The 13,243-nt window shown below is 24.0% G+C and overlaps 2 protein-coding genes across 3 annotated transcripts; one reads left to right on the plus strand and one right to left on the minus strand.

Annotated features, from left to right (window-relative positions):
• The first annotated feature begins 153 nt into the window (after window positions 1-153).
• On the plus strand, window positions 154-10,203 carry LOC122510175 (trimethylguanosine synthase). Its single transcript, XM_043624632.1, has 8 exons — window positions 154-434; window positions 815-956; window positions 3,254-4,995; window positions 5,385-5,625; window positions 8,544-9,015; window positions 9,105-9,236; window positions 9,315-9,613; window positions 9,771-10,203. Exons 1-8 carry the CDS (start codon window positions 331-333, stop codon window positions 9,879-9,881), a joined length of 3,243 nt encoding a protein of 1,080 aa, XP_043480567.1. The 5' UTR covers window positions 154-330; the 3' UTR covers window positions 9,882-10,203.
• Window positions 10,204-10,716: 513 nt separating this feature from the next.
• Window positions 10,717-13,098, minus strand: LOC122510176 (neuralized-like protein 2). 2 transcript variants are annotated; one of them, XM_043624634.1, is made up of 4 exons: window positions 12,399-13,098; window positions 12,077-12,167; window positions 11,508-11,740; window positions 10,717-11,390 (listed from the first exon to the last, which is right to left on the minus strand). In XM_043624634.1, exons 1-4 carry the CDS (start codon window positions 12,760-12,762, stop codon window positions 11,275-11,277), a joined length of 804 nt encoding a protein of 267 aa, XP_043480569.1. In that variant the 5' UTR covers window positions 12,763-13,098; the 3' UTR covers window positions 10,717-11,274. The 2 variants fall into 2 exon arrangements, with proteins under 2 accessions (XP_043480569.1, XP_043480570.1); XM_043624635.1 differs by having other exon boundaries at window positions 10,718-11,390; window positions 12,077-12,152.
• Between the last annotated feature and the right edge of the window lie 145 nt (window positions 13,099-13,243).

Here is a 13,243-nt window from a genome sequence, read left to right on the forward strand (position 1 = left end):
ACACCTTTTTTGCGCCAGCGTTGGGTTACTTGACTTAACAATTTTTTTTTAACTTGTGGGTCTTTTTGTATTGTAAAACATCCTTTAAAGCCCAATCACAGCTCAAGATAGAAAGAGAAAGAAATATATTCCTCTTCTTTTCTATCTAATGTTTCAGGCTTACGATTATGAACATCAAGAAATCTATTCTGCGTTGGCCTTTACCACACCAGTCTAGTTTCGCAAAATTAACTCCTGCACAGTATTAAAAAAACAATAATGATATTTATTTGAAACCCAGAATTGTTTAAATCAATTTTTTAAAAAGCATAAATTCACTTTGCTTTCGTTATGTGTGATCATTATTGGGAACCTTTGGCCGAAGTGTACATTACGAAACAGACTGAAGACCCTGACAGTTATATTTATTGTTTGTGTAGCAGAGTTTTTATCCGGTAAATTTTCTTTAGTTAACTAATTAATACTAATATTCTCTAAAAAAAATAGAACTCCTTGATAACTTTCAATATTTCTCATTAGAATTTTAATGTTCCTAATTGAAGCAAAATTAACACGGAATCAATGATGTCTGTATTTAAATTGTTAATTCTATTTTATGAAAGTCTTTATTAAATCAAGAGAAAAATATTAATAATGGAAAATACTTTTTAATTAAAAAGACGTTTTTTTAAATTTCAACAAAAAATATTCAGGTTTACTTTTTTTAGTCTTAGAAAATGACCCGAACTTAAAGGAATTAGACCATCTTTTGTACACATAAATCAGTACTTCTTAAGGTATTTAATACAAGTGATGTTTTTTTTTATTCCTGTAGAACTCCAGAGATAAATTCATTTCTTAATTCCGACGATGTGAGTGAAGGTGACGACTTTGAAACTGACTGCGTGGGTGAAATATTAAATGTGGAAAAAGTAATTCACATCGAAGCACAATCTTGTAATATTGAAAAACACGATGTAAGTTTATTTATTTTCAAAATGCAAATAGATTCGTTCAAATATAATATTTTTTTTGACGAAAATTAACTTTTAGAAAATTAGGTGAATGGTACTAATATATAAGTAACTAATCAATAAAAATACTAATAATAATAATTTAATCGAGATTTTCAGTTTCAATTTTAAGAATAGCAGACAGTTTTGAATATTCTAAAAAAAAAACAAACACATTACAGAATTTGTACATATTGACAACCACCAGGAATTCAACTAATTTAAAATAGCATTTTTAAAAAAATTTCGAAAAAATCAATTATTTAACCAAATTTTTATATAAATCTTTACAATAATTCAATTACTTTCACTAATAATAATATTTTTCATGAAAATTCAATTTTTTAAAAATATTTTTGTTAAATTTTTAAGCTAGAATTAAATTATTTTCATAAATAATAAAACTCATCGAAAAATTTCAATTATTTTTAATACTATTTTAAATTAATTAATCGAAAAATTCAATTATTTTCACACAAATAAAGTTTTCCACAAGAATTCAATTATTTAAAATAAAATTTTCATAATATTTATTATGTAAATTCAATTCTTTTTAAACATTTTAATAAAATTTTTCGCAATAATTCAATTATTTTCATAAATAATGACATTCTTCTCAGGAATTCAATTATTTTTGAAAATTTTAATAAAACTCTTTGCAACTGTTCAATTATTTCCATAAATAACAATATTCATCACAAGAATTAAATTATTTTTAAAAGCAATGAATTCTTTGTAATATTTAATTAATTTTAAAAACTTTTCACAATTCAATGACTTTCAATATCTAAAACTACTTTCATTAAATTTCCAAACAGAATTTAATTATTTAAAAAAAAAATTGTAAAAATCTTTGTAAGAATTCAATTCTTTTCCTGAATAATAAAAGTCTCCCAGGAATTCAATTATTTTGAAAAATAACAAAATTTTTCACAGAAATTCAATTCGTTTTAAACATTTTAATAAATTTTTTTACAATAATTAAATTATTATATTATTATTTTCATATATATAATAAAATTCTTCTCAGAAATTCAATTATTTTTAAAAAATTTAATAAAACTCTTTGCAACTGTTCAATTATTTTCATAAATAATAAAGTTCATCGTAGGATTTCAATTACTTTTAATACAATTTTACAGGAATTGCTCAAAGAATGTAATTATTCTTAAAAATAGAATTTCAATTCCTCGAAAAAATCAATTATTAAAAAAATTTTTTTTTAATTCTTTGGAACAATCCAGTTATTTACAAAAATATTAGAATTGTTGGGAAGAAATAAATTATTTTAAATAAAATTTTAATTAAATTCTTTTAAAATAATTCAACTTTAATAAATAAGTACCTAAATAAAATTTTAAATTAATTTTAATAAAATTCTCTCCAAAAATTCAATTATTTACATAAATTCTTCGAAAGAATTAAATTATGTCGATAAAAATTCAATTATTTTCATAAATAACAATATTCATCACAAGAATTCAATTATTTTTAAAAGTAATAAATCTTTTCTTGGAAATTCAATTATTTTTAAAAATTTATAATAAAATCGTTCGTAAGAATTCAATTATTTTCATAAATAATAAAATTCTTTTTAGGAATTCAATTATTTCCAAAAAAATTTAATAATGCTACACAGACATTCAATTGTTTTCAAAATTTTTTTTTTTAAATCTTCGTGAAGAATTCAATTTTTTTAATGAATAATTAAAATTTTCTAGGAATTCAATTATTTTCAAAAAAAGTTAATAAAATTCCACACAGACATTCAATTATTCTAAAAAATTTTAATAGAAATCTTTGTAAAATTTATTTACTTATTTAATTATTTATAATTGGAATTTGCATAAAATTAGTGGAGAGAAATGAATTATTTAACAATTTGTATAAAATTCTTCGCAAGAATTAAATTATTTTTATAAATATTATAAAAAAAATTTTTAAATTTGTAAATTCGTTGTTTGAATTCAATTTATTAGCAGGATAAGAAAGAAGTTAATATTTTTTTATAAAAATGAGGAGAAAGACAGGAAAATAAATAATATGGAATCGAATGGAATTGTTGTCAGTTTTGTAAAGTGTCTAAAGCGATTTTTTTTGTCGTCAATTAAATTTTTTTTTAATTTTTAATCTTTTTTAAAATTAATTATCGAGTACGAAAAGTCTGAATTAGCAGAAACAGAACAAAATAATATCAAAGTGCTTGAACATGAACTGAAATTGAAAAAAAGGATTTTCAATATTTTTTTTGTCCCTATTAGGAGGAACCAGTAAGTTGTTATTGCAGTGCATCACATACTGATAATAATTATTCAACCGACGAACATGATTCAATTCGTGACTCGGCCAATCGACAACCAACATTATCATTTACACAGAAACTTGGTCTTCATCAATCCGACTCTGGTGCAGATTTATCAGAATATCAAGATCAACAAGAAGTGAAAAATATTCAGAGTCTCTTTGAATCATACAAAAAATCTCTAGGCACAACTGAAGAATCATTAAATAAATCCGATCAAGATATTCTCATAAAAAATAAAACAATAATTAGCTCAGAGAAAGTGCACAATGAGAATAAAAATATTCCATTAACCGAAAATAGCAAAACAAATCCCTTTATTGGAAAGAACGAAAATATTCCTATTATCGAAAAGAATGAAATTTCCTTCAAACAAACAATTACTTTACTCGAAAAAAAGAAGGGAGAGACACAAACAATTGTTGAGAATAGTGAAAATATTTCAGTAATTAAAACAAATTCGGAAAATGGAATAATTGAAGAAGTGAAATTTAAGAGAAATAATTTTGACGAATCTGAAGAATGGAATTTCCTTCAGGAATCACTTAGTAAAAATAAAATTGAATTAGCTTGGGAAAGATATTGGTCCAAGTGTGGTGAATGTATCATATGGGCATCGTGGTTAGAGAAATATGCGAATTACATTAATCCTGAATATTTACCAGGAAATTCTCGCGCTGCAGAGAATACGGACGAAAAGGAGCAACAGCAGTTATCGGAAAAATTTCTCGAACAAAATACCTGCTTTCCAAGTGAAGCTCATCGAAATTGTGTAATTGGTCGTTCGAATTTCGAGGGGATTTTCGGTAAATCCGATATAATACACGAAAGAATTCACGATACATCGAAAAATGGTAATTTTTCATTCGACAACACTCAGAAACAGGAAGTAAATGAAAGAGAAGCCGAAGATAATAGAAAGAGAATAGGAAATCAATTGTCACCTGAAGCTGGTGAAGGATGGAATCCCCTAAGTCCATTTAGTGTCGAGGACAGTTATTTACCGTCAAATGCCGAAGATGAAAAACTTATAACAAAATGTGATTCCATCAGTGGTTCCATAACCCGAACAAATGCAACTTCCGATTCAATGACAAATGTCACGAAAATGACATTGACAAGTTCAAGTTGTGATTCCGCCTCTACGCAATCGTCGAGTCTCGTGAGTTCAACAATGAGTTCCAATGAGAGTAACGTGACAAGTAGCAGTTCAGATGTTGGCAATGAATACACCACAGTCGAGGATAATGATAAATATTGGCAGGAATTGTGGAAAGAAAATTTTCAAGAGCAATACAAGAATCATTATGAGAAATTTATCAAAGAATCTGTCGTGAAATTTGCGGAAGTGAATGTTGATGATAAAGATAAAGTGACGAAGGAAATAAAGCCTGATGAAATTGAGATTAAGTCCGAGGAGATTGTTGTTGAAAAAGTCACTTCGGGTAAAAAGAAAATGATTATGGAATCCGTTGGTATGCTTATGCAAAATTTAACAATGAGTTGCGAGCCAAATTCTGATGAAAATTGCTTGGAAATAATTGTCGATGATAATGAGGAAAATGGTGAAAATTTTCTTCATCACACAACTGAGTCTGATGTTGCAGTTTGCAACATTGAAAGTAAAATAAATAATTCGTTAAAGCATAATGAAGTTAGAGAAATGGAAAGCGAGGAAAAGCCAATTACACTTAAGCGCAGGTATTACATTTCTTTAATTTCATTCAATATTTTTTCGATATATTTTTTTTGCTTCCATATCAGACAGATTTTTCAAAATTACTTATTATTTAAGGAGGAACAATGTCTGATAAAATAAAAGTTATAAATTTATAATTTCTATAGAAACGACAGAAAATAGAATTTTAAATTTATCTTTTCTGTATAAAACGTATAGAATAAAAAATAACATTGAAGTAACCTTTTGTTTCGTTTCTTTGTTGTACTTCTTAACGTTCAATATTGACTGATATTCTAAAATGATTTTATTTTAAATCATTAAAATCATTAAAATTTTTAAAATAGAAAATTAATTTTATCGACATTGAAAAGTTTGAATAATTAATTTATAAAAATAATGTTTGTTTCAGCCATGAAGCAGATGACGTTGGAGAAGGACTAGAGACTGTGAAAAAAGCATTTTTATTGATGGGATATACTTTTAACGAGGAGCACAAGAAAAATAAACTCCAAGGAGAAGTGATTTACAAGAAGAAGAATATTAGATTGCAAAATAGACAATTAAAAATGAAACTTTCACGACCCAAACCACTTAATAAACATATTTATTTCAATGACAATGGCGAGGAAATTACAAATACACCCAGTGAGGTAAATATTTCAAATTATTGTTTCTGACACTTTCACCTTAATTTCAAGTTTCTATTGAATTATTTTTACTAAAATTATTTTTTATTGAATATTTTTGATGTAATGTAGATTATTTCTATTTCTGACAATAATTTCTTTTTAAAAAACTTAATTCTTGAAGAGCTACCATAAAAATATTGCTTATAAATTATTTAATGCATAATTTTACATTTAAATATTTTGGAATTAATTGAATTTTAAAAGAGATCCGTTTAATTTTCATAAAATTTTATAAAATTTCAATTTTCAATGAATTTAATTAGAAATTTTAAAGAACTTAGATTTTTGAAAAATTTTGATAATTCAAATTCTTCTGAAATTAGTTAAATTTTTTAATATATATATTTAATTAATTATTAAAAATAATGGATTTATAGAAGAATTTTAGTTAAAAACACAAAAAATAATTTAATTTTGAAACAGTTTCAAATTATTGCAGCAATAATTCAACTATTTTCATAAATAATAAAATTCTTCGCATAAATTCAATTATTTAAAATTTTTTTTAAATTCTCGTCAAAATTTCAATTATCTTTTTAGATAATAAAATTCGTCTCTGAAATTCAATTATTTTCAAAAAAAATTATTTAAATTCAATTATTTTCGACAATTTTGATAAAATTCTTTTTTAAAAAAATCATTATTTTCAAAATTTTTAATAAAATTCCTTCAAAAAGTTCAATTATTTTCAAAAATTTAGATAAAATTCTTTGAAGCAATTGAATTATTTTTATGAATTGTAAAATTCTCTGCAATAAATTAAATTATTTTCATAAATAAGAAAATTCTTCGCAAGAATTAAAATATTAACATAAATATTAAAATTCTTTAAAGGAATTCAATTATTTTCATAAATAATAAAATTTCTCGAAACAATTCAATTATTTTTATAAATTGTAAAATTCTCGTCAAAATTTTAATTATCTTTATAGATAATAAAATTCTTCTACGGAATTCAATTATTTGTACAATTTTGCAGGAATTTAATTGTTTTAAAGAATTTTTAATAAAATTCCTCGAAAAAATTCAATTATTTTCAAAAATTTTAATTAAATACTTGGCAATATTTCAATTATTTTTAGGAATTCAATTATTTTCATAAATAATAAAAATTTTCGTAGAATTTCAATTACTTTGAAAAATTTTTGATAAACTTATTTATGATAATTGAATTATTTTCATAATAAATAAAATTTTCGCAGAAATTTAATGAATTTAATGAATTTTAATAAAATTCTTCACAAAAAAATTATAATTTTGAAAAATTTCAATGATAGTCATTATAAGAAAAAATTTTAATTAAATACTATGAAAAAATTTAATTCTTTTCCTAAACAATAAAATTCTTCGTAGAAATTAAATTATTTTGAAAAATTTTGGTAAAACTCTTTGTAAGAATTCACTTATTTTTAATAAAATTGTAATAACATTTTTACTAAGATTTCAATTATTTTCATAATTAATAAAAATTCTTAAAAAATTTTTAATTATTTAAAAAATGTTAATTACAACAATTTTTCGCAGAAATTTTAAATTATTTTCAATAAAATTTCTTGATAGAATTCAATTAATTTTTTAATTCGTTAAGCAAACATTAAATTATTTTCATAAATAATAAAAATTTTACGGGAATTAAACTAGGATTTAGAAATTTTTTATAAATTTTTTCGCAATAATTAAATTATTTTCATAAATAATAAAACTTATCATAGAAGTTCAATTATTATTTTTAATACAATTCTAGCCGAATTTCTCGAAAAGTGTAATTATTCTTGAAAATTTTATTAAAATTCCTCGAAAAAATTCAATTATTTGAAAATTTGTTGATAAATTAAATTAATTAATTAATTATGAATTTTTAGAAATAAATGAATTTTAAAAAAATGTAATTAAATTTTTTTTTTTAATTATTTCAAGTTTTTATTTTCTAAATATTTAATTGAAGAATTCCCGAATAATCAAAATTTCGTAAAATTGAATTGTAAACAAATTGATTGGAAAATTCTCTAAAAAATTTTTCAAAAATTATTAAAAATAATTGATAATTGTTAATTTATTTATTTCGGAAAATGCGGTTAAAACTGTATTATAAAAATAATTGAAATCTTGTGAAGTATTTTATTATTTAGAAAATAATTGAAATCTTGTAACGAATTTTTATTACATTTTTTTTAATAATTGAAATCCTATGAAGAATATTATTATTTATGAAAATAATTGAATTCTTGCAACGAATTTTATTACATTTTTCAAAAATAATTGAATTCTTTTGAGAAATTTTATTAAAATTGTCGATTTTAAAAATATTTAAATTTCAGGGAAGAATTTTATTATTTTTGCGAAATGTAATTGAATTCTTGCATAAAATTTTTGGAATTCATTAAAAATAATTAAATTGATGTGAAAAATTGTATTACTTGTAAAAAAATTGAATTTTTGCGAAGGATTTTATTAAAATTTGTGTAAATAATTAAAATTTTATGGAAATTTGAATTATTATAAAACATGAAGATATGGATGACTCCGAGTCGAAGACTTCTGAGTCATCGATATCTTTCATGTTTTAAAATAATGTTCCTAATAGTTATTGAATTTCAAAAAGGTTTGAATTTGAATGTTTTGTAGAATTTTAGTTCCTACAGAAAAATAATAATGATTAAATATTTATTAAAAAAGAAGTTATTGATGTTTTCGAATAATTTTACAGTTAAAAAAATTTGAAACTAAATGTATTTCAAAATTTTGTTGAGTACCTAATAATTTTTAGAGTGAATCAGAATATTCTTTAGGGTCATGGAAAAACTCACAATTTTGTCTGGAAATCGAGAAAAGGAAAAGTAAATTTTCATCGCAACCTTGATATCTTTTCTATATTTCAGATTAAGGCTGAAGTGGAACTACAATCCTCAGAGAAAGAATTTTTATCAAACGTCCAATTTACTTCAAGTTCCGACGAAGAATGTGAATCGATACATAAATCGAAATTAAATTCAAAACGAATTCTTATTAATAATAAATCGTCTACAACTATCGATGCAAAATTAAATAGACAAGAAATTAGTGATAACAATACATTCAGTATTGAAGTAAATGAGGATGTGAAAATTTTAAATACAGATTTAATTTCTGATATTAAAGAAATATGCAATGATAAAATTCCAATGGAGGAAGATCCAAAAGTTTATCAGGAAAATATTTTAGTTTCAAAAACACAGAAGAAGAAGAAACGAAAGCAAAATAAAAGAAATAATTTACCAGCAGAAGTTGACGGTGATTCAACACTCATGAAATATTGGGTTAAAAGATATCGATTATTTTCTAAATTCGATCTAGGAATAAAATTAGATAGAGGTGAGAGAAAAAAATGTTTTATTGTAGATTTTAAATTTTTGTTATGAATTGTATTTTTAATTTTTTGAAAAATGTTCCTTTTTGAATAGAAAGTTGGTTTTCCGTCACTCCTGAGAAAATAGCACAACATATCGCAGAAAAATGTAAATGTGATACAATTATAGATGCATTTTGTGGCGCTGGTGGAAATTCCATACAATTTGCATTAACTTGCGAAAAAGGTGAGTTTTTCTACTATATTTTTATGTTATTTATTGTAAATTCTATTTAGTTTATAATTTTTTGATTTATATTTTCAGTTTTGGCGATAGATATCGATCCGTTAAAAATAGAATTAGCTCGAAATAATGCTAGAATTTATGGCGTGGAGGATAGAATAGAATTTATCGTTGGAGATTTCTTTCAATTAGCATCGAATTTATTTGCTGATGTGGTGTTTCTAAGTCCCCCATGGGGAGGGCCGAGTTATGCCAAAAATGACACTTTTGATCTTAACAATATCATGTATCCAAAAGGTGGAATTGAACTATTTAATGTAGCCAAACAAATTTCCAATCATATTGCATATTTTCTTCCTAGAAACGTTGATACTATGCAAGTACGTATTAAATTATTGAATAAAAATTGAATTAAAAATTTGTAAAGAATTATTGAAAAAATTAAATAAGAATAGTTATTCTTATTTAATTTTTTTCAATAATTCTTTAAAATTTATAAAGTTGTAGTATAAAAGTAACAATATTTTTTCTTTTAAGCTCGCAATGTTGGCTGGAATTGGATCTGCGGTTGAAATCGAACAAAACTTTTTGGATAGAAAACTGATAGCCTTGACAGCTTATTATGGAGAACTTCCTCAAGACTGCTGACATGAATTCCCTACTCTTAGTAATATATAAAGTTAAATTGCCATTTCACTGTCCATTTGACTAAATGTAAATAATGGTTTAAAAATAATAATTTTTGTCTGTGACGTAAAGAATTGTAGTGATATTACGATTATTATCCATAGTGTAATCGAAAAGCTTCGTTTAAAGTGTAATTTTAAATGACTAAAAACCGAAACGAACTTTATAAAATTAATTCTAATTCTTAATTGATTTGAATTATATATCAATTTCCATAATTGTTACGTAATTATGTTCGCAAATGAGTGTATCTTTTTTTTTAAATTAAATTTTGCTAATATTTTGTAATTATATTATTTACAATTTTGACGGGAACAACTTTTAAATATCGTGCATTTTTGTAAAATAGAAAAATAAAGTTTTTTTTTCTAATTTAATTTTTGAAAAACATTTAATTTCACTATGGGCAAAAAAATGTGTTTTTTTTTAAATACAGAGAGTCATCGAATAAAAACATCTAAACTATATTCAACAATTTTATACATTTATTTTACAAAAAGGGTAAGAGTTTGTTTTTACATAAACTTTCCAAGCACGCGTATTTTAAATATTTACATAAATGTTTGTTAATTTCTCATACATACAATACATATAATAAAAAAAATATATATTCAACTGAAATATTCACTTTTTTCAGATTTAAATAAAATATTCTTTAGTTCTATAAACATATTTTATGAAAAATATTTCTAATAATAAAAAATGAAATCGTTGTTAAAACATTCAATTTCTTAGCGAAAAAATTTAAATCTACTCTTTATATATAAATTTTCTAAAAACTTTACAATAAAACTTAGTGTATATTTTATTTATAATAAAAATTGCGCACAATAGTTCTTTTTATAAGTATTGATAAAAAAAACAAATTCTGAGCATGACAAAAAAAAATCAGTAAAATTGTTAAAAAGAATTTTCAAAATACAGTTTTTAAAATTACTACTTACTTTTTTTTGTTATTATTATTTTTTTTTAAATAATTTTTATTTATATTTCATTGCATTTTATGTGGATACAACATAAGTGTATCACTTTTTTTTTATATTACAATTTATTATTTGGTTTTTATTAAAACCGTATTTTAAATTATTTTCTAATAAGAAGGTTATTTTGGTTTCTTTTTCTTTTCTTTTTCAATACTGATTTCTTTTATACATGGCGCCATGTAAAAAGAAATTAAAAAAAATACAAAAGAAATAATTATAAACTTGAAAAAGAATTCTAGAGTTCGAAACTAAGATATTAAATCAAAATAACCTTCTTGTTGGAAAATAAATTCAATTTAGTGTTCTTATAAAAAGAACTAATAACAAGATGTCGTATTCTAAACAAATATTGTTAATTCTCCTCATTGTTATTAGGATTTATACAGGAGGAAGTCTTTCAAAGTCTTCGGTAAAGGAAGAGAATTAACTGCAGTTCTTTGCGTATACTGTAAAATGGCATCTCGACAGGCACCTTGCAAGGTAGATACTAAAACACATTTTATTATCAAGTTAAAAGAATTTCTTTAAATGATAATTACAGGGAAAAAAGGAATATTTATTCTAAAAATAGAAAAGAAAAGAAAGACATAAACCATTTACTTACATCCATAAAGTTGAACTATTCTCACTTGCTTCGTTGTACCGTAAACATCAACTATCGCATGCAAAGGTCCGGCTTTGTAAGGAATGTCTTTTTGACAAACTCCCTGATCTTCTCCATTTATAATAAAATGCATTTCAGCTTTATCTGAACCAGCCTGTGGTACATACATAACACCTATACGACTTCCTGTATCCGTTGGAAGAATATTTTGTGAACAACCCACAGTATTTGGTCTAAAAAGTAAAGAATCATTTTTATTTACGAAAGTTGATGAATGTCAAATTAATAATTTAATTTCAGGTATCACAGTACTTTTTTTCCTCAAAAAAGAGGAATTTTTTTTCCTCAAAAAGGGGATAAAAAGGATACTTTGAAAAAGATTTCAAAAAAAGAAAAACTTGTTTATTTTTTATTAGAAAAAGGGACAAATCAGCAAAAAAAAAGGGGAAAAAGGTGACAAATTGTCAAAAAAGGTGATAAAATTCGAATAAGGGGACGAAAGGAGAAAAGGAAACCAACTGTGATGCCTGTAATTTTAGAAGAAAACGAATTTGAAATACAATAATTACCGAAGAGCACTGTAAGGTATAATACCGCGAGAAGTATGTACATTCACACCATCAGTAACGAGCTTCTTTTCTCTTGCTGGAATTCCATTACCTGTTGAAGGAACTATCTATTACAAAGGCAAGGATATTTTTCAAGCCCCACTATACTTGTCCCCCTTTAGTTATTTATATTAAAATATCAACGATTTCAAAGAAACTTTTAATTTGATTTGAACAAAATGCAAATTTTAGTCTTTTGTCAATAAATTATCTTGTATTTACATTTTGTAAGAACTTAACTTTTTTTAGAAGATAAGAAATGATTAACATAAAAATTTCTCACCGTACGTAGTTCCTCCAATGCCTTCGAAACTATCCCAAATACTTCGACTTTTTGTAATCGCAAAAACCCAACTTTGACCTGATTTCACCAAATTTGGTACAGCCCATTGTGGTAAACCTACCACATCCTCCATAGTTATATCCATTTGCGTTAAACCCAATCTCATATGACCGCTCCATCCTCTCTCATCTTTTTCAATTTCAAGTAAAAAAATCTCACCCGGTTGAAGCGGCTTTTCGCTAAATGTCAGTGCATTCGCAAAACTTGCTTTTCGAAATGCCACCGTATTATCGTCGCACAATACAATATTTTCACCATGTTTTGGATGAAATCGAGTTATTATTTTCTTTGACTTTTCTGACATGATTAAACTTACCCACTAAAAAGATTAGTTACAACTAATCATAAATCTATGAAATTGTTTTCTTTTCCAAATTTATACAATTTATACGATTTATACTTTTAGGAAACTTCATTTGAGGTTATAAAAAAATAACTTTCAACTTTTAAGTATATATTTAAATTCAATCACTTATTAATTATTACCATTTTTCAAACAAGAATATTAACATTTAAACTATTAATATTCTTCATTCTTAAGCACTTGTAATATTGTTAAATTACCAATTTTTAATAAAAGGTAATTTAATAAATTTTTGTAAAAAAAAAGTTTTCTTTGGGGTTGGACAGTTTTCTTTCTTTACATATTGCAAGGTTGGGAAATTTATACTTTATTTATAATAACAAGGTTGAGTAGTTGAAAAACGGTTGGACGCCTGTTAATGATCATCCACATTGCACTTAATTCTAAGGCTGGAGTCCCATGCCAGCGTTTTGCGTTGCGT

The sequence above is a fragment of the Leptopilina heterotoma genome, unplaced genomic scaffold (genome assembly GCF_015476425.1).
Source record: "Leptopilina heterotoma isolate Lh14 unplaced genomic scaffold, ASM1547642v1 Lhet_68, whole genome shotgun sequence".
In the NCBI taxonomy this organism is placed as follows: Eukaryota; Metazoa; Arthropoda; class Insecta; order Hymenoptera; family Figitidae; genus Leptopilina; species Leptopilina heterotoma.

Bases quoted from the DNA above. Each gene is read 5' to 3' on its own strand.
- LOC122510175 (XM_043624632.1), top strand. From the start codon at position 331: ATGTGTGATCATTATTGGGAACCTTTGGCCGAAGTGTACATTACGAAA. The intron at 957-3,253 runs GTAAGTTTATTT...TGTCCCTATTAG, and splicing joins GTAATATTGAAAAACACGAT to GAGGAACCAGTAAGTTGTTA. The intron at 9,237-9,314 runs GTGAGTTTTTCT...TTATATTTTCAG, and splicing joins TGCATTAACTTGCGAAAAAG to TTTTGGCGATAGATATCGAT.
- LOC122510176 (XM_043624634.1), bottom strand. From the start codon at position 12,762: ATGTCAGAAAAGTCAAAGAAAATAATAACTCGATTTCATCCAAAACAT. The intron at 12,168-12,398 runs GTGAGAAATTTT...TTCCTTCAACAG, and splicing joins CATTGGAGGAACTACGTACG to GTAATGGAATTCCAGCAAGA. The intron at 11,391-11,507 runs GTAAGTAAATGG...AATGTGTTTTAG, and splicing joins AATAGTTCAACTTTATGGAT to TATCTACCTTGCAAGGTGCC.